The following is a 22248-nucleotide window of genomic DNA, read 5'->3' on the forward strand; positions in this document are numbered from 1 at the left end:
ATGCGTAAGGCTTACGGAAAAAAAAAAACATGACATTAATTATAGCATTAGCTACTGAACAACAAGCACACAAACATCACTTAAGTAATACTTTAACTGGTGTTATTTCACACACAAAAGCCCATCTGTATAATCCAAGCTGATGGGTTTTTTACGCTCTGGTTGTGTGATGGGCGGAGCGGTGAGCTCCACCTGCTGTTGATGGGACGGGCATGCCCAGTTCTTTCTCCCAGAACCATGAGCTGCGGCTGCGCGCGCCGCCAAAATGACATGCTTTATTTAGAAATGCAGCCGCGTCGCGGCCGCCAGCCGATGTTGACGGAGCTTCAGTCTCAAATGTTTTCGTTTTCATTCATCAGCCACAGATCCTCGCTCACAGTAAGCTGGGCTTTCTACCGCACTGACTCACCCACATGTTCCCTCTCCTACATTAGTTGGTGACACAGTGAATTAAAACATTAGGAATCCTAGTATTTTAATTCACAGCTTCACCAGTGCGCTTTTCCTGTTTGTGAGATGAACCCCTCCTCCATAACCAGGTTACTGGTACGGAAGCCTGGAAAGGCCAAAATTCCTCAAAATGTTTTTCCCTACTGGCTGATATGAATTAATATAATAGAATAGAGTAAATTTTGTTAGTCCCACAGTGGGGACATCCACTCATTACAGCAGCACACACACTTGGAGACACAGATTACAGGTAAAACTGTTTCCTGCCATGTTTGTTTCAATAACTTCATGCTAATGACCCACATGAACATAATCCTCTGTTTAGTGGATGCAACTACATCAATGAAGTTAGCTTAACATGATATATATTTTTTTCTTGGAAGGAAAATAATAACTAACTAATAACAGGAGGCATCTGGTCAGGGTGCCTCCTGGATGCCTCCCTGGTGAGGTTTTCCGGGCACGTCCAACCGGGAGGAGGCCTAAAGGTAGAGCCAGGACACATTGGAGGGACTATGTCTCTCACCTGGCCAGGGAACGCCTTGGGATTCCCCTGGAGGAGCTGGCCCAATGGCTTGGGAGAGGGAAATCTGGGCCTCTCGACTTAGGCTACTGCCCCCGCAACCCGACTCCGGATAAGCGGATGAAAATGGATGGATGGATGGATGGATGGATGGATGGAAATAATAACTGGTAATATTATGAATGACATGATATTGCCCACCCCTAGATTGATTTAAAAAAAATGTACATTAATTTTAATTAAAAGTTCCGTGTGACATTTGTGACATGTAGCTGTAACTCTTTACTGCTGATAGATAGATAGATAGATAGATAGATAGATAGATAGATAGATAGATAGATAGATAGATAGATAGATAGATAGATAGATAGATAGATAGATAGATAGATAGATAGATAGATAGATAGATAGATAGATAGATAGATAGATAGATAGATAGATAGATAGATAGATAGATAGATAGATAGATAGATAGATAGATAGATAGATAGATAGATAGATAGATAGATAGATAGATAGATAGATAGATAATGTGAAGAAGTTCTGGAGAGTTGGATGTTAAATTGACCTCACAAAAAGAAAATTTGTATTAAACAAAGGTCAGTTCCCTCTGTAAAGTCAGAGGTATGGAAGAGGATTAGGGCCACTGAAAAGAAAAAAAAAAGAAAAGAAAGAGAATTCTGACTTTTTTCCCCCCTGAATTCCTTGTCAGAATTTCAAGATTAAAAGTCATAATTTTGAGAAAAAAAGTCAGAATTCTGAGAAAATATAAGAATTTTCGTTCTTTTCTTTTTTTTTTTTCCTTGTCAGTGACTCTAATCCTCTTCCATTCAGAGTAGAAATAAATACATAAAATGTAGAGCAAAAAATGTAGAGCACAAAATGTTGTTCCCCCCCCCCCCCCCCCCCCCGCGCTCCCAACCCCATGACTCCGTCTCACTCTTTGAAATGTTCAAAAGTTGGCAGCCCTGGTTCCAGGTCCTCGTGCCGGTTGTGTCCTCTCCACTATATGTCCATGCCACCAGACTTGTAAAACATCTCTCTCCTCCCTTTTCTGTCCAAAATCATTGAAAGGGTGGCTTTCAAGCAGATCACAGATCACAAAACTGTCTGCTTGACCCTTACCAATCTGGGTTCAAAAAGGGCCACTCCACTGAAACTGCTCTGTTAGCAGTGACTGAATCCTTAAAAGAAGCTAGAGCAACAGGCAAAACCTCAGTGCTTATCCTACTCGACTTATCGGCTGCATTTGACACTGTCAACCATGGCTTCCTTTTGTCCACACTCTCTAGTATGGGCATCACAGAGAAAGCACACGCCTGGTTTGAATCGTACCTCACAGGACGATCATTCAGTGTATCTTGGCTTGGACAATCCTCTATCTATCTTGCCACAGGAGTCCCACAGGGCTCTGTACTAGGACCTCTCTTTGCCATATACACCACCTCACTGGGTGAGATCATTCGATCACATGGCTTTTCCTACACTTGCTATGCAGACGACACCCAGCTCTATCTGCCATTTCCACCGGACGACCACACTGTCTCTGCACGAATATCAAACTGTCTCTCTGACATATCAAAATGGATGAAATCCCACCATCTCCAACTCAACCTCTCTAAAACTGAACTACTTGTCATCCCAGCAAAACCATCCTTACAGCACAATATCTCAATCCAAAATGACTTCCTATCTCTGGCTCCTTCAAAGGCAGTTCGACATCTGGGTGTTGTTATTGATGAACACCTGACCTTGAAAGATCATGTTGCCTCTGTTGCTCGTTAATGTCGCTTTGCACCATATAACATACGAAAGATCAGACCATACCTAACACAACATGCCACCCAGCTCCTGGTGCAATCTACTGTCATCTCCCGCCTCGATTACTGCAATGCACACGTCACCCCTCTGTTCATTGAGCTCCACTGGCTACCACTAGCAGCACGCATCAAATTCAAATTGCTAACACTAGCATACAAAGACCGAGATGGTACGCTCCCATCTACCTGAATCTTCTTACAAAGGCTTACGTCTCGGCCCGGCCACTCCGGTCATCACAGAATCGTCGGCTAGCAGTGCCTACACCACACTCAGGACAATCCAGACTTTTCTCATGCATCGTTCCACAAATGTGGAATGACCTTCCAAGCACTACCAGAACAGGGGCTTCCTTTTCAATTTTCAAGAAACTCCTGAAGACCCTGCTCTTCAGAGAGCATCTTCTTAACTAGCGCCCTCCCTGCACCCGTCCCCCCTCTCTACTGTCCACTCCTTGTTCCCTCCTGTCCATGATTGATGTCAAATTGTTGTCATTGTTGTTGTTAGCCTCAAGGGCAACATGCCGATTATCACTTGTAAGTCACTTTGGACAAAAGCGTCTGCTAAATACATACACATAAACATCAACGTTGCAAGTCAATGGACAGGTTGGGGTTTGGTCATGTATTTGTTCACCCCCCCCGCCCCCCCACCCCCCCACCCCCCGCCCAAACAACTTATGGGCCATTCCCATCTGTACCGGGTTGGCCCGGGCAGCGTAGGTTGTTTACATATCTGGGTGGCCTGGTATTTTTCCGGGCCAACCACGGCTCATTCTCAGCCCTCTTCTCGAGGGGGTCTGCTTCAGGCCGACCAGGGCCAACACACCCACTGCTGACTGCAAATTCACACCTTCCATTAGAGCAAGCCTCTGATTGGTGGGTAGAATCAGCCCACATGGGCTTAAGGCAAGGATGTGTGGAATCAACCGGGCCAGGCTAGGGCCGACTGGGGCTACCCGGCCCGGGCCGGCCCGGTACAGATGGGAATGGCCCATATTACAAGGCATTCCTTCCTACTAGAGACCACTGCAAATGTATTGATTAAACGAGTAATCCACTCCTTTAAAGAAAAATGAGCTCCTATCATGCTCACTTTTTAAATGCACACTTTTCTTTTAAAAAGGAACAAGCATTGATTGATAAAGCTATAAATATGTTTTCAACAATTTACAATCTGACAGCACTCTTCCTGAAAGGCCAATCGAACTGGCTGGCCAATTTGTTTTTAGGCGATGCAAATATTCATCCTGATGGGTAATACGTCCAGGATCGGGTTCTTGTGTGAAAGAGAGTAACTAAGTCTGGATGGTAACTTTGCAAACCTTCCACAAGCATAAAAATCAATTTAACACAGCGAAGGACGAGGAAGTCCCCAAAGCTGGACACATCTTTCATTTTATGCCATGAAAAATCCAGTTTATGTTTTAGTCTTGGCTGCTTTATCTGTTATGTACAAACTGATTCTGCAAATGTGCTTCAGTGGAACATAAACCAGCTTCAAATCAAATTTCCTGTATCTCCACAGTTCCTTGTTTGTCACATGCTGAGTTGTTATTTGTGTGAGTCTGACTGGTGCTAAAGGGCAAAGCCGGCAGGCTTTAATTAAGGCACCAAGTTAGACAGATAGACATCTTCAGTAGGAAGACAGCCAGGTAAGGTAGGAAGACAGGCAGCAATCACACAGCACAAACAGAGGTCAATGCTATCACGGAAACGAGCGCTTATTTCGTAGCATTTCATCATCATCATCATCATCATCATCTATCTCGGTTGCTTGTGCTCTTTCTCTCTTTCATGGCTGGATTTCTCATTGATGACAAAGTCATTTATGTCTTTCGTTCCCTCCCCCCTTTTCTCCCACCACCCATCTGTCCCTCGTGGTTTCTCCCTTATCCTCCCTCCTATTTATGCTTCCTCTGTTTTATTTCTGTTTTCTCTCATGCCCTTTCTCTCATCTCTCATTCTCAATTTGCATCTCTTTTTCACAGTCTTTTTGTCTTCCGCTGCCTTGTTCAGGCTTACATCTCTGCTATTTTTACTGCTCTCACCTCATATGCATCACTTCTCCTCCTCCTCTCTTTGTCTCTTACATCATATTTTCTCTAAACACCCCGACCCTGCTCTTCCTCCTGCTTCTTTCCATCTTTTACTGTTTTAAGATTAAAATTCTGTGCATCACCTTTCTAACTTTAACCTGTCTTTCTCGTCTTCTGTCCTCTCATTTCCTGTTTGTGCATTTTTACATACATTTTTTCACTTTCCCCACGTTTGACCTCAACTCTTTTTTTCCAGCCGTACCTCCTCCATTCAATCCTTTTTTGTTGCTTCTGCTTTTTATCCTCTGGTTTCACATCATCCTTCCTACCTCCACTGATTTCTTTCAACAATCTTCAATCTTTCTTCCTTTTCATCACTCTGGGAGCTCCTGTTTTTTTATTACTCGCATCTTTTACATGCTTCTATCCCCATCTTATTTTTCCCCACCCTTCACTCATTTTTAAAAATGTTCCCTCTCTGTTTCCCACTCCCGTTGCCTTGACTCATGCTTTGTCCTTTAGTTAGCCTTCCCTTGCACTTCCTGTCTTTTCTTCTTCACTTTTAGAGGAAATTCTTGGGGTGGAATAAGGATGTATTTCCACTTAAGCTTGTTTTATTGCAGCTGATTATGCTGCAACTTTTATTTGCTCATGTGAAACACGAGTTTCCCAGTAGTTGGTTCTTTTGTTTTCTTCATATGTTCTCCCTGTAGACCAGCCACTACAAAAGACCGGTTGAGTGTTTCATCATAATAAACCCTTTAACGTATGCGTGAAGTCAGGGGACCTCTCAGCTGTTACTGCTGTATTGGTTCTGGTTGGGCTCCAGTATCTCGCTGGGCTAAGAGACTGCCGGTGAAAAATTGTGAATGGAATTTATGAAGGAAGTTTCTAAATTTCTTGAAATGTTCAGCCCGTGTGCAGCTGGAATTTTGTTTCACTTCCTTTTCTCTTAATATAATCATGGAGGTAAATAAAAGTGTCTGAAACTCTTCTTTATTAATTTGATTATCCAAGGTCATGTTGTGGAGGGAACGAGTCCAAAGATATTCTCCAGCTCTTCCTGGGAGAAATCAAGGATTTCCCTGGTCATAGATGATTTATGATATCTACAGCAAATTCAGGGTCTTCCCTGAGGTGTCCTCCACGTGGGATTTGTCTGGAATACTAACAGAGGAAGGTAACCATGAGGCATCCTTACTAGATGCTGAAGCCACCTCAGCTGACTCCTGATGAGGAGGAGCAGTGGCTCTACATTCAGGTTTCTGCCACCCAAACAAATAAAGATCTTTTAAAGCCTAATTTATAGTTCTCCGTCTACGTTGGCATGGAGACACGCAACGCCATTATGTGTCGTGCAAGGGCTCGCAGAGGGTGATGAAGACACGCCCACATTTTTAACTTTCCGTCACTTTTGATGGACCATGCAAGATTTTGATTGGTCAAGACGTCGCCTCCTTTAAATTCATCAACAGCACTGACATTGCCCCTTCAAACCAAAAGAATATATTTAGACACAGAACAGATTGAAGAACACATCGTGGAAAAAGTCTGACGATATTAAGGTTTATTCACCCGTGACTGAAGGACTACAAAGATTTGCAGCAAGCTTTTTGTTTGTGGACGGAAATGAGAGGAAACGTGGGTTTAGAGGTGCCGATCACACGGAGAGGTGGAGGAGATAAGGGACTAACTCGTCCGTGTTAAAAAGTCTCTGAACTAAATTAAAACAACGTAAACACAATAGTAAAGACACTATCATGGACTGGATACGTGACTGCAATGATGGCAGGATACCTCATAAAAGCACTAAGCTCGCTTTGCAACACTTTCCAGGTGACAGAGAAGTCTGAAAGGAAAACATCTCCGCCAGTGCGTGTGCGGGACTCCATACTCACGCTGATGGAGATGTATACATTATGCTTAACCAGTTTCCTGCTACTGCTTATTGGCTGAAAGCGGATTTACAGCAGTTGTAAACAACCCCACCACTGCCTGCTGTAGCTAGCACCGACACTGACTGAGCTAAAGCTACACTGTTGGACAAAAGTTAGTTACAATCCAGTAGCAACAAAGCCAGGTCACCATCAGTCTGCCCATAACCCTCCCGCTGTCCATGTATTTATACTACATGGTTTCACCCTAGGGAGACTGGTGGATGGGATTTGTGTGTGTGTGTGTGTGTGTGTGTGTTTTAGTGCTGCTTTAAGCTACTTCCATTTGGAAGATTTTAGTGCAATTTAGTGTTTCTATATATTCACCAACTATCGCTTCAAGGAGACACCAAACTAAATTCTTCTTTTCATTTTTGATTTTTTTTTCTTGACGTCTTTTTTGTTTTAACACCAATAAATAAAAAAGAACATTCACTTGTTTTAGTCTAAACAGCAAAAAGACTGCATTATTTAGAGAAGATAATTCATGCTGTCAGTGGTCTTCATGCTTCATCTGCTGTAATGCTGATTCTTCCTACTTATGTCAGAACTTTGCAACATTAGGTCCTAAAACTCTGCAGCAAAAAAATGCTAGTCGCAGCCCGACACTGCTCTTGTATGAATTCACCTCTCATACCACGGCAGTTGCTTGAAATGATTTTTAGGCTTCAGCTTAAATCCAAGCTCATTTGAAGGCCACATTTTTCTGCCATGTTCCTCACATCTTCTAAGTGGGATACGTTAGGTGTTGCTCACGAGCAAGAGAGTAATGTATGTTTGCTGACTTAAGTCCAAAGGTGTGGAACTGTCTCTCATCTGGGAGTCTGGTCAGAAAACCCTATTGTTTGTTAAGATGATCTACTAGATTTACTTCCTGCTGCTTCTTCTTTTCTATTTTGAAAAGTTTAATTGAAATATACTAATTAAATAAAAAGAGGAAGAGCCCAACAAGCAATAATCATGAATATAGAGAAACTCTTACATAACAGCACTTAAATGTCCTTAAACAATTCATAAAGCACATTTCTAATTATTGATATCCCATTCCTTTTTCCTCCTCAGCGCTGAGAGACAACCGCATCCAGCTGCACCGCTCGACGCCCACGGAGCTTTCCATCACCATTGCTGATGTGCTGCTGTCTGATGAGGGCGAATACACCTGCTCCATCTTCACCATGCCCGTCCGCACGGCCCGAGCTACTGTCACCGTTCTAGGTGGGTCGCACAAACACTCTCAGGCTCATTTCTGATGCATGTTGTAGAGGAATCTGTCATCTGGATTCTGTATCTTGAATCCTCTAGAGGCTTGGAATAAACCCTGGGCTCTGTGGCAGGCCTATTTTAATGTCATGCAGAAATAATGAAAGGTATCGGTGTGTTATAAAAAGTTTTTAGGATTAAGTGAGGCTTTTACTACAAAAAGAACCCGTTTCATATTTTTTATTCATCCTTTTTTTAAATAAACCATCCACCTCTTCTCTAGCCTAGAACGCTAGACAACCGTCGCAGCAACAAAAGGGGTTTCTCTGCAGGTCGGTCTGGCCACGCTCCATTGTAGTCTCAGCAGTCTGTCGTCCAGGAAGAAGGATTCGAAGCTCGCTAAACGTACAGCCATTTTCTTTGCCGTGTCTGGTTGTCATCAGTATGGTTATACACATTTAGAGTCTTATACATATTTTCACACAAAAACTTTTACAACAGTTTGAAAATGTCCGCTTTCTTGGCATCAGAATATGTCTTCACGTACATCACATGTGAAATCCATGACACACAACAAACAGGATTAGAAAATAGCGTTTTTTGCTCCGTTGACTAGCATTCATTTCTCTTATTTCCAGGGAGCCACGGTCTGGAAGTAGGTGTGTGTGTGTGTTTTAGCGACTCGTACGCAATGGCTGCCACACATACCTTACATTCATTTGAAGAGTCGTTTGTGCGTGTCCCCCGCAATTAACGCAACACGTCTGAAAGCTGCAATACACAAGTTACCAGTAGATGGAGTTGACAAAACGAGTGAGTCACACTCACCATGGTGACTCCATCAGAGAGGTTGGAAGGATTTAGCGCCAGAGCTGCAACTACAAAGATGGCGTTTGTAACGGCTTTGGCATCAACTTTGGACGATTTAGACTTGGGCTTTTCATTGAGACATAAGCAGATAGAGGCACTTAAGTCCTTTATTTAGAAAAAAGGATGTATTTGCTTATTCTTTCATGGTATAGCAGACTGCCCTTCACGTTGTTCATTGATCCGATTGGTTCTAGCGCTGTCCAGCTGAACGCAAAAACAGTTTGAAAGCCAACTATAGATTCCGCCCCATGACCAAACTTTGTCTATGGGTTGTGGTCAGGCACGCAGATAGGGTGGGGGATGGGGGGATCTGTCCCCCCCAGACTCAGATTGACCCCGATCCGTCCCCCAAACTAAGGCCAGAAAGAAAACAAAATCGGAGGTTAAGCGCTTGAAGCTCCTTTTTCCAATTACACTGAATGCGGCATGATGCAAACAAACACCGACTCCAGGGGCGCCAAAGTGGTTGCTGCTAGGTTCAGGATGAAGCGACAAAGGCAAGCAACGATTTCTGCGTATTTAAAAAAGACCAACAGTGAAAGTAGGCGGGTCCGATCTGTTTGTTTATGCGTGTTGGTTATAGATTCAGTACATTGTTGTCAGTGTTGGGACTTACTCGTTAAAAGCACCAAAGCCTCACTGCTGACTTTAACAAGTCTCGTCTACAAATATGATCCCTCATGAAGTTACTACTTTACACCAGAAGATAGTGGAGATGTGGAACCTTCAGGCTGAGCAAAGTTTGGGAGTTTTTAGAGTTTGAAAAACACCTCCCGCTGAGAAGCTCCCAGTCGGGGAGAGTAGGAGATGTGCGCAACATGAAGAGCATAAATATCAGATAAAACATATAATTGCCAGCAGGTCTGGTCTTTGTTGACTGATCACTTTGTCTGGTAATGACTGACTCTGATTATGAAGAAGAATATTGACTCTGATGAAGAAATTCACTCATCCAGCTGGGAAGATTGACGCTGCTGCAGCATCAGACAGCTGGTGCTGCATGCGAGGTGTGTGGAGTTTACAAGCTCCAAACGTTGGGTTTGATGTTTGTTTAACCTCCTCTGGGACGTGATGGATGTAGAAATGATGGTAAAAATCATTTATCATTTATAGTGTTGATCAGGCAGAGCTTTGTTGCCAGTGTTCCACTGCATAATGGCTTCAAACACGTATATAAAAGTGTTAGTTTTAACGTAAACCATTGGATGAAATTACACAAACTGACTGAGCTCTAGTTAAGGCGCTTGCAATAGTGTGTGTGTGTGTGTGTGTGTGTGTGTGTGTGTGTGTGTGTGTGTGTGTGTGTGTGTGTGTGTGTGTATGTGTTTGGGGGAGGGTACATTGGAACTTTGTCCCCCCCAGTTTGAAAATCCTATCTGCCCCCCTGGTTGTGGTCATCATGTATATACAGGATGGCTTGTCAGGCCACCTCTCCTCTTGACTTAGGTTTCTTTTTTATTTCAATTAAAAACATATATATCATAAAGACTATCTTTGTTCTGACTGCAGTCTCATAATTCAGAGCACCATTCTTGTTTTTCCTGTGTTTACACTCAGCCATGTCCCCTTTGAGACTGACTGACGTTTGTATAAATCAGCTTGACTTCAGTCTATCTTAATTTCTCCATGTACCTGCGAAATAGTGACAAATTGAAATGAATTAAATTAAGCTCCTGGCACCTTCTTTCTTATTTTCTCTACAGTCGTCATGTTATTTATACCGATTTTACAAAAGTTAATTGCTTTTCCTCCTAGTCACTCTCGGACTGCGTGGTGAAAATGAAGGCTGATGAAGTTACAGCAGTTTAACGTGACCTGTCTAACAGTGAAAAACTGCCTCAAAATCACCTTGGCACCCCGCTGTGTTTTTTACCCCGCCGAGTCTACCTTGTTTTAGAGCCTAATTAGGTTTGACCCTGCTGGTTTCTTTTGTTTGGGTGACTTAGCGAGGCAGAGTTGCACGTTGGCATTAGGGAAAGTATTGGTATCTCAGCAGTTTAGTGCTGGGCTTCCAAAAATTTGTGAAACTTTTATTTACAAAGAACACCTGCAGCCAACACAGGAAGAGGGAGATTTAGTCCAAGAGTTGTGTGGAAATCTACATTACAATGCAACTCAAAAGCATCTTCTCAGATCAGATCAGATCCAGGTGTAGTTTGTTTGTCATAAATTAGCAAACCAACTCAAACCTTTTCACAAACCAAGTATAAAGTTCACCTGTTTGATGTTTGTTCTTATTGTTAACCTCTGTGCACACACATGACCTCAAACGAGTCTCAGGTGGAGGTAAAGCAGCTCCAATCAGTCAACTTTATTTGAGATGCATCCCCGTTGCATGCAATAAAAGGTGGTTACCACGACAACCAAGAGCATGCTGACTGACTGATTGGACATTTGGCTAATTGGCTTTAAACTCCCATCTCATACGGCCTTTCTAGTATTGGTTTTGATTTGCTTAGTTGTTTCTGTTTCTCATTGTTGGATTTATTGTTTTACTTCAAGATGAATTTTGTTGTAATGCTACAGCTAATGGCTACATTACAACCACAGGGGAGTGTTTACACATTTACGGCCACCACTTTAGAGCATGGTGAAGCTTTATATTATGCTTTGAACCAGTGTCTGTATCAGCAGAGATCATGCTTTCTCTGTACGTTATTCCAAAATATTGCAGTTTCTTGATGCTTTCATTATTAATTTAACCACACTGTAATTAGCCAAGAAGTTCTTGGATGAAATCCCAAACAGTTCAGGGTTTCTGCCTCATTTCTTTTGGAAAATGCACTTACTGGAAACAAGAGATGCAAGAATTTAGATTTCTGGGGTGGGGCACGGTGGCTTGTGTTTACACGGCAGTTCTGGAGCTGAACAGCCAAAGGGCAGCTCCTCCAATTTAGCTTTAGCCAATGGGCAAGAGTAGAAGCATCCCTGAATGCATCTTTTATTTTTTTAATACTCTGGCAGAGCTACAAATAATTTGAACAGAATTAAAGACGCCTGCCCTGGACGCGGTGTGAGCAGTAGCCAAATGAAATGTTAAAATGCTGTTTGTGTTTGTGAGGAGGGTGGGGATTTCTCACACAAAACAAGGCTAAAGGCCTTCATTTTCTGTTGATTTTTAAACCCAAATCAACATTCATCCCCTGCGTTTCAGATAATGCAGCAGCATTTTGATGAAAACACTTTCTTTATCAGTTGGTTGATTTTTTTTCTCTTATTGACGGTTGTGACACAACATTCTGTTTGATAAATATTTCAGGACCCCTGAGAGGGACCCGACCCATTAACAATGAATGGTAAAATGTCTAAAACACTCTGATCTCTGTGGGAAAACCAGGAACACATATAAGGCTCTTTGCTTGTGTGTGTTTTGACGTGGACGGTTGCACAGACAATTGCACATCAAAACACAACTGCTGACTGTGGTCACTTTTAAATGACTGTGTGAAATCTGTGTCACACTTGAGCTCAGTCCTGAGCTAAGCAGAGAATAATTCATCCTTCCTCCCCCACCCCCCACCCCCCCACCCCCCACCCCAGCTTTTGCTTGTCTTTTAAAGAAAAGGGTCTCGACAGGGCTTCTCCGGTCATTTCTATACGCGGGGCATTATTCCTTCATTAATAATCAATGCTACAGAGCTTCAGCACTCGGTGCACTGCATCAGATGCTGCTACATAAAAAATTAAGGCTGTTTTTGTATTATTTTCTTGATGTACACTTTGGCCAGTTTGCAGCACTTTTTAGTGGCATTTGGTTTCACAGTGACGAAACAAAACAAGCATGGAAACCTTCCAAGACCTGTTTCTAAGATGTTTGGAAGTTCATTAGCTAATGGTGTTTTATTAAGGTCGCTAAACATTTTGCAATGAACCTATTTACCTGCTAATAGCTCCACTTGCTTACATAAACGTTTTATTTCTTTGCCACTTTTGTAGTCCTTTTGAAAAGAGCTGCAGGTATCAAAATCAGCGCCGAAATAACATTTTTGAAATCATTTTCCAGAGGTGCGACCAAGTCATTGCTTTGCAAGTCACAAGTAAGTCACAAGTCTTTCCAGTCAAGTCCAAGTCAAAGAAAACCAAGTCCAAAGTCAATGATCTGGAAGTCCAAGTCAAGTCCAAGTCCTTAACTTTGAATTTTCAAGTCATAATCAAGTCATCTGTCCCAACTTCAATTTAATGACAATGATTATAAATAAATTCCAGAAATGAAGCTTAATTTATTTGCTCAAACAATCAGAAAGTGCAACTGAAACTGATTATAAACAAAGTGCTGCTGCATTTAGCAGTACAGCATCAAATCCAGAACGAAGAATGATTCATGAATTTTGTCCGTGTCGGGCCACTTTTGTGATAAAATGTCAAATGTTCTCAAGTCATCATCAAGTCAACAGATGCAAGTCGATTCAAGTCGCAAGTCATTGGCATTCAAGTCCAAGTCAAGTCGTAAGTCTTTATAGATTTTATCAAGTCACGTCAGAAGTCATTAAAATAATGACTCAAGTCTGACTCAAGTCCAAGTCATGTGACTCGAGTCCACACCTCTGACATTTTCAATAAAATTTAGTGTTTCACTTATACAGAATACAAATAACAGCAGCATAATGTGGAAGTCGAAGAGAGTAAAAACCAAATCACTTCAACGTTCACCTTATAACCTCAGTGTTGCATGTTCAAATTTAGTAGTAGTATGCTGGTTTAAGTTCACAGCCATCCAGGTCATGGTAATCCAAAGGGTTCAAATGAACGCAACTGGACTTCTTTGGGTTCTTTAAGATGTTTTGCTTCTCATCCGATGAGCTCCAGCTCTAAACCTAATTCCAAAACAATAGGGAGCCTTAGTCACGCCCATCTACTTCCGGACCATCGGTCCCAGGAAGAACGAAAAAATGAATGCAAGTCAACGGGCCTAAAAACGCTATTTTCTAATTCCGCTTGTTATGTGCCATGGATTTCACATATGATGTCCGTGATTTTTAAATACGCATTTAAATGAGATGTTTACAAATTTGTACCAGAAGGGAGTGTTTATTTGTGGAGATTTCAATATAGACTTGCTAAATCCAAATAAAAACAAAAGTACAGAGGAATTTATTGATACAATGTACAGTCTAGGTTTATTTCCATTGATAACCAGACCGACTAGAATAACATTACACTGCACTACTTTAATAGATAATATATTCACTAATATAACGGAAGAAAAGGTGGAAAGTGGGTTATTAATAAGCGATATGAGTGACCATCTACCGGTTTTTGCTTCTTATGACTGTCATTATAAAAATGAAACAGAAGAAACTAACTATATGTATAAAAGAATGAAAACAGACCAGAGGTTAAATAGTCTTAAAAATGATTTATTAGAACAAGATTGGAATCTTGTTTATGAAAAAAATGAAGTAGACCAAGCATATGATTCCTTTTTTAATATATTTAAAAGTCAATTTGACAGAAACTGTCCAGTTATCAAAAATATTCAGAGGAATAAGTATAAAGAAAAACCGTGGATGACAAAAGGACTACAAAATGCATGCAATAAAAAAAACACACTTTACAGAGAATTTATAAAAAACAGAACGACAGAAGCAGAACAAAAGTACAAAAGATATAAAAACAAACTCATAAATATAGTGAGAAGGTGTAAACGTGAATATTTTATTAAAAAGTTAGAGCACAATAGAAACAACATAAAAGGCATCTGGAATGTATTAAATGGCGTAATTAGGAAAGAGACAGGGAATAATAACTATCCACAACATTTTACAGAGAGAAAAAATATTATTACAAACATGAATGAAGTAGTGGATGAATTCAACAAATATTTTGTAAGCATAGGATGTAAATTGGAGGAAAAAATAATAGTTGATGAGATACAAACGGATGCCACAGAGTATGTTGAAAGAAATAAAAATTCAGTTTTTTTAAGAGCAGTTGATGAGAAGGAGATTTATGAGATAGTTAGAAATATGAAGAATAAAACCAGTACAGACTGGAACGATATTGATATGAAAACATGGAAATGTGTGACTGAGGGCATTGTAAAACCATTAACACACATTTGTAATCTTTCTTTTCAAAAGGGTTTTTTTCCGAATAACATGAAAGTAGCAAGGGTAATTCCTATTTACAAGACAGGAGATAAGCATCAATTTACAAATTATAGACCTGTGTCAATACTATCACAATTTTCCAAAATATTAGAAAAGCTGTTTGTTAAAAGATTCGATAATTTTGTTGATCAATGTGAGTTGCTGACGGAAAGCCAGTATGGCTTCAGGAATGATAGGTCGACAGTCCAGGCACTGATTGATCTTAATGAGGAAATAACAGAATGCATTGACAAAAAGAAGCATGCAATAGGGTTGTTTTTAGATCTGAAGAAAGCTTTCGATACAGTAAACCATGACGTATTGATGAGAAAAATGGAAAAATATGGTTTCAGGGGTATAGTTTTGGACTGGATAAAAAGTTATTTATCAAATAGACAACAATATGTGCAAATAAATCAACATAAATCAGGACTAAGAGAGATACAATGTGGGGTACCTCAAGGATCAGTCTTAGGACCTAAACTATTCATAATGTACATAAATGACATTTGTAGGGTTTCACAAGTATTGAAGTTTGTATTGTTTGCAGATGACACAAATGTTTTTTGCTCGGGTGTGGAATTGCAACAGGTCCTGGATGTGGTCACACAGGAAATAAATAAATTTAAAAAATGGTTTGATGTAAATAAACTGTCACTAAATTTAGAGAAAACAAAATTTATGTTGTTTGGTAATGAAAGTATATACAATGAATTAGATATAGTAATTAATAATGTAAAAATTGAGAGAGTATATGAAATAAAATTTCTTGGGGTGGTCATAGACAGCAGAATCTGTTGGAAGCCACACATCAAATATGTTAGGGGGAAGCTTGCACGGGGCATTGCTATATTGGGGAAAGCTAAGTATATTTTTAATCAGAAAGCACTTTATATATTATACAATACGATGCTACTGCCATATTTGAGCTCTTGTGTAGAGGTCTGGGGAAACACGTACAAAAGTCATTTACAAACAATAACGACAATGCAGAAAAGGGCTATCAGATTAATTACAAATGCAGGATATTTGGATCACACAAATGAACTTTTTATTAAAATGCGGACAATGAAGTTCCAGGACTTGGTTAAATACAAAACAGCACAAATAATGTATAAAGTAAGAAATAAATTAATGCCTGATAAAATACAGAAACTGTTCACAGAGAGAGAAGGAGGATATAACCTGAGAGGGACACTAAACTTAAAGATACATAAGTTTAGAACAACATTAACCCTTTGAGGCATGAATTATGAAATCTTCAACCATGATTTTTTTAAACATTTTTTTCATTCATCTTTAGGTGTGAATGAAACAAATTTAAACAAATATTTTTGTAACATTTTGTTAATTTACAAATAATTTATTACATGTCCAGCTCAGTGGACAATGTGCATTCTGAGCATGAAATATGTTGGCTTGACTTACTGAAGTCCAAATGGAGGGGCTCACATGCAATAAAGTCTTCAACAGCTGTGCTTAATAGCAAAAATAAATAAATAACAATTTTGAGTACCTGTCCACTGTAGTGACCACTATGCATCAAAGGGTTAAAACAGATGTGTATCACAATAATAGGGGTTAAATTATGGAACAATTTAGAAGAAGAAATCAAAGTAAGTACAAATATAAATGTGTTTAAAATGAATTATAAAAAGCATATTCTGAACAAGTATATAGTGGAAAATAGATGATTTATGTAGGTGTCCTTTATTCCAAGGAAAAGTAAATTGTATCAATTGTAAAAAGATGTTTTTTTTCTTTTTTGTTTTTTTCCATATAATTTGGTGGGTTTTTTGGGTGACTTGTACCATTTTGTTTGTTTTAATCTAGGTTTTGTGTTATATTTAGTAAACAAGTAAAAATTACTTGTATAAAGGGGTAGGGATATATAAGTTTCCACTTCAGCCTACTCCTTTTCAAACACAGAAGGGATGATATGTATTTTTTCTGTTTGTGGTACTTTTTAAAAAATTATGTATGTTTTCTTTGTTTGAAATAAACTAAACTAAAAAAAAAATAATAATTTGATACCAAGAACGTGCTTATTTTTGAACGGGGGAGAAATGTTACTTTAAGTTTTGTGTGAAAATAAGTCCAGGACTACAAATGCACTTCATAGAAGTGACGTCCTCGAACCAGACACAGAGAAAAACAGAGGGAAAATAGCCGTAAGTTCAGCGAACTTCAAATCCTTCATTCAGGAGAAAATAACCACCATAAATCTGGCTGTGTGGTAAGTAGCAGCTACTCTAGAGGAGAGGAGATTATGTGGTGACGTCACATATGCGACGTGCCGATATCTAATTTGTAGTCATGCTAGTTACGAACTTTTACAAGCTGAAAAATCTCAAAGTAAGTGACAAGCATGGTCGAAACATCCATCATTAGTTTTCATTTAAATTGCAGTACAACATGTGCGCTCCAGGGCATAAGGCAAAGCAGATTAGAAAATTGCTCTTTTAGCCCCGTTGACTTGATTTTCTTGACTTTCGTTCTCCTGGGGACCCGTGAGCCGACCGGAAAGGGAGGAGACTTAGGCTCCCTATTTCCGTCCAGGTCACATCCTCCTGCATCTAATCAAAACAACCATTCTAGCCTTATTTATGCTTCTCCGTCTGCGTCAGTGCGGAGACACGCAACGCCATTATCCGTCCTTGCGTAGGGCACGCAAGTACGTACGGAGTCGAGCCCACTTTTTTAAACATCCATCGAACGAGACGGATTACGCAAGCTTGTGATTGGTCAGGATGCCGCTGTTGTTTACTGCGCCGCCATTGCAAAGAGAGCCGAGGATAACTTGCAGCATACACGGAGAAGCTTGAAGAATATTTCGCGAAAAAACTCTAAAAAATATGAACGTTTAATTCTCCCGTGACTGGAGGAGTGAAAAGATGCGCAGCAAGCGTTTTATTTGTGGACGGAAATGACAGGAAATGTGGGTTTAGAGGTGGGGAGCGCATGAAGCGGTGGGAGAATGAGAGACAAATATGTCTGTGTTAAAAGTCTCTTATATACACAAAAAACACAATATAAACACACGATCTTGGACCGGATACATGACAGGATACCACAGAACAGCGCTACGCCCTCTGTTGTCCTGCCGGGCAATTGCTTTGCAACACTCTCCAGGAGACGGAGAAGTATAAGGGCAAAACGCTTCCGTCAATCCGTGCGTGTCTGTCCCTTGTGGAGCTGACGGAGAAGCATGAACCAGGCTTAACTCAATAGAACCTAACAACTTCAACAACTCATCAAGGGGTGGGGAGGAGGGGTAGCTTCAGTTCATTACGCATTTACAGAGAGCTACAGTTTATAAACTCAACTCTCCCATATTCCAGTCAGAATTTACTAAGCTCCTCGGATTAAGCAAAACATCTTCAAGAAACCAAAGATGTCTGGTAGTAGTGGTTTATTAGTAAGTAGTTATTTGATGCTGATTGTGGGTGAGTGAATAGACGGGGGCGTTGAGCGTCACATCTGGATAGCACAGACACTGGTTCCTAGAACCCAACATGGGACATGACAGAAAGATGCTTTGATCATTATTATGTTGATAGTTTCAATTAATCATCTCTCACTTTTACATGTCTGTCAAGTCAAAGCAAAGTTTATTGAAATGCTGGTGCATCACACTTCATCCTGGCAACATTGAAATGGCCACCAGTGATTTTAGACTACACACTGACATTTTATTGTTTGTTTTTAAAGTGTTACATCTGAGAAAGCCATCTCATATCATTGACCTGATGAAGCCATACTCTCCACCAAGCAGTCTAAGGTCATCTGAACTGCTCTATCTTCCAACCAGCAATTTGAAAAGGAACTGTGACCTTTCTTTCCTAGTGGGAGAGCTGGAATTATACAGCACACAACCACTTTTTGTGTGATTTGCAACAACTATCAAATGTTTTAAATCTAGGTTAAAAACTCATCTGTTCTATCAGATGTTTGAAAAGTAAACTTTCATTGTTGTTTCTATGGATTAACGCTACCCTGCTACCAATATTAAATATATAGACTAACTCTTAAATTCTGATACCTATATAAACCGATACCAATAGATACGGTGGCCCCATAAAAAAGAATAACTAAATCATCTTAGGTAACTATCCCCCATGTCTCCTATCAGACATTAAACATTAAATGTACAAAATATGATATCTACTTAAATTTAGGTGAATAATAATCATCTAACTTATTTAGCTCTCATTTAGGACACTCAAAGATGCTCACATGCACTCTCACATTCACACACTGCTAGTGATGGTAAGCTACTTTGTAGCCACAGCTGCCCTGGGGCTAGATGTGCCAAACAAACAAAAGTATCTTTAAAGCCAAACCTCGGGTCTGTAATTTTTTTAAATTTTGAGTGAGAGGAGAAATAGCTGAAGCATTTGATGCTTAATATGTGTATATGTACTAAATAAAACCGATATGGAAACTTTTGGATTTTACATTCTAATAATAATAATAATAATAATCATAATAATAATAATAATACATTTTATTTAAAAGCGCCTTTCAGGACACCCAAGGTCACTTGACAGGAAAAATACATTTAGTAAAATACATTAAAATAACAATAAAAAACAATGAAGAAAAGAAAATAGAAAGAAAATTCTAATAAAATCAGAGGTCATAGGCAGATTTGAACAGCTGCGTCTTGAGTCGGGATTTGAAGAAGGTGAAACTGTCAATATTTCAAATGTCGGGGGGGGGGGGGGGGGGGGGAATTCCAGAGACGGGGAGCAAAGTGGCTGAAAGCTCTGCTCCCCATGGTAGTGAGACGGGCAAAAGGAACAGCAAGATGGAGGGAGAAAGACGATCTGAGGGAATGGAGGTGGGGTGGGGGTGGGGGGTAATACTTATAAGGTCTGAAATATACGGAGGAGAGAGGTTGTGGCTTTGAAGGTGTGGAGGAGAATCTTGCAGATGGACCTGAATTTAACTGGAAGCCAGTGAAGCTGCTGGAGAACCGGGGTGATGTGGTGAAAGGAAGGGGTTCTGGTGATAATTTGGGCTGCTGAGTTCCAGACCAGTTGAAGTTTATGAAGGAGTTTGTATGGGAGACCAAAAAGAAGTGAATTGCAGTAATCGAGACGGGAGGTTATGAGACTGTGGACAAGAATTGTAGCAGTGTGAGAGGTAAGGGAGGGGCAGAGACGGTTCATGGATCAAGGTTGAAAATAGGCTGACCGAGTTATGTTATGGATGTGAGCATGAAAAGAAAGTGAGCTGTCGAGGATGACACCCAGGCTCTTAACCTGAGGGGAGGGGGAGACTGTGGCGCTGTCAATAGTTAAAGAAAAGCTGTCAGATTTGGAGATGGTGGATTTGGTACCAACAAGAAGAAGTTAAGTTTTATTGCCGATGAGTTTGAGGAAATTAGAGGTGAACCAAGATTTGATTTCTCAGAGGCAGACAGCAAGGGAGGAGGGTGGGAGAGTGGAGTTAGGTTTACTGGAAATATAGAGCTGGCTGTCATCCGCGAAGCACTGAAACTGGATACAAAATTTGCGGAAGATATTTCCAAGAGGGAGGAGATAGATTATGAAGAGGAGGGGCCCCAGGACAGAGCCCTGGGGCACGCCTGACTTGACTGGGGAGGGTTTTGAGGAAAAGGATTTTAACTGGATGAACTGAGTGCGGCCACTAAGGTAAGAGTGAAACCAGCGGAGGGGGGTGTGAGTGATACCTAAGGAAGAGAGTCTATTGAGGAGGATGGAATGAGAAATGGTGTCGAAGGCCGCACTCAGATCGAGGAAAATGTGAATGGAAATCAAACCAGAATCAGCAGCAATGATTAGGTCATTAGTGATTTTAATGAGAGCTGTTTCTGTGCTGTGGTGGGGACGGAAGCCAGACTGAAATTGTTCATTGAGGTTATTGCGGGTGGGATGGGAGTGGAGCTGAGATGCAACGGTTTTCTCTAGAATTTTCGAAATGAAGGGGAGATGGGAAATGGGACGGACCCATTAAATCTACTTTTCACACCAAATCAAAGAGAAGAATGTTGTGATTTACCGTGTTGATGGCTGAGATCCATTTGCACCAGGAAGAGTTCTGACCATCAGCAGCATTACACAAATCATCAGCTTCTTGAAGGGCTTTTCTTGTGCTTTGATGTTAAAATCACACAGATATTTTTCGGAAATCGTATTAAAAGTGTGTTTGACTGAAAATCCATTTTTTTAAATGTTTTTTCTGATTATAATGAGCCACTTTGAGTTTCTCATGCAGGCTGAAGATGAAAATAGTCTCCTACATTTATCTTCTGCATTTGCGTCTGATAGAAAACAGACAGTGAAACTCTAGGATTAGAAAATCCTGACAGATCTATGTCACACTGTCACTTATTATTCATGAGCTCACCCATCTTGATTCACAACGGGGAAAGCTCTTGTTGTTCCAAAGTCCGGGAACCAGCAGCAGACATTTTGGCTAGTAGAAGCTAACAGTTAGCATTAGCACCTTCACCGCATGGCAGAACTCCTTCAAACTTGTATTATTTGTGGAGTCGCGTTGCTGTTATTGAATCTAAGTCAAGATGTCCAAATATCTCCAAAACCTGCCGTCTGAAGCTCAGCTGTGATGTGGGTATCTTTTAGGTCAGAGAAATGGTGCAAAGGCATATTGTGTTCCTTCGAGAAAGGCTTACAGGGGAAAAAAACAGGCTTTTGGCTTTATTTTTATTGAATAATTGCATTATTCATCCCCTCGTCCATCTGTCAACCCTTATAAACTAAACATTGTTGTTGCCGGCAAAACATTTTGTCAATTAAACAAATGTATTTCATTCCTAGCTGACATTACATTAATGATTTGCTCTCATATACATCCACCTCTAACTTCCTGTCCAACATTTTTTATCACTCACTCTTTTCTGCCCTAATGCACAAGATGGCAGTTTGCAGTAGTTGGCGGACCGAATGTTCTTTATTTAAAAAGCAGAATGACAGTAAACCCTGCCAGCACTTGGAGAAGAGTGCTGCCTACAATGACTCCAGATGGAGCACGGCAAGTTTAGAAAGTTTTCTGCTCTTGCCTTCAGCCGCGACGGCCAAGACGAAGTGGATACTGCGATATTTGGCAGAATTCATATGTAGGTTCCTTAGCCGTGGTTTTGTTGTTTTCACTTTAGCTCACGCTCCAAGCTAATATGGTAATTAGGGGAAAATATGTCCTGTTTTAACTGAATGTGGAAGAACACACTTGGGTTGGGAGGATGCATCATAACATTTGGGTTTGGCAGGAAAAGTTTTCTTACTTGTTTTTTTGGCTAAAGAATTTTTTATAGGACCTATTTCTTGTGTTAGCTCTCTC

General features: G+C 40.5%; 1 protein-coding gene across 4 annotated transcripts in view; it reads left to right on the plus strand.

Annotated features, from left to right (window-relative positions):
- Positions 1-22248, plus strand: part of cadm3 (cell adhesion molecule 3) — a 186079-nt gene that overhangs the window by 102678 nt on the left and 61153 nt on the right. For all 4 annotated transcript variants that reach the window (XM_054743126.2, XM_015956087.3, XM_015956089.3 and 1 more), the window contains exon 4: positions 7826-7978. In XM_054743126.2, coding sequence (XP_054599101.1) covers positions 7826-7978 — 153 coding nt within the window. The remainder of the gene's footprint in view (positions 1-7825; positions 7979-22248) is intronic.

The sequence above is a fragment of the Nothobranchius furzeri genome, chromosome 11, assembly GCF_043380555.1.
Source record: "Nothobranchius furzeri strain GRZ-AD chromosome 11, NfurGRZ-RIMD1, whole genome shotgun sequence".
Classification (NCBI taxonomy): Eukaryota; Metazoa; Chordata; class Actinopteri; order Cyprinodontiformes; family Nothobranchiidae; genus Nothobranchius; species Nothobranchius furzeri.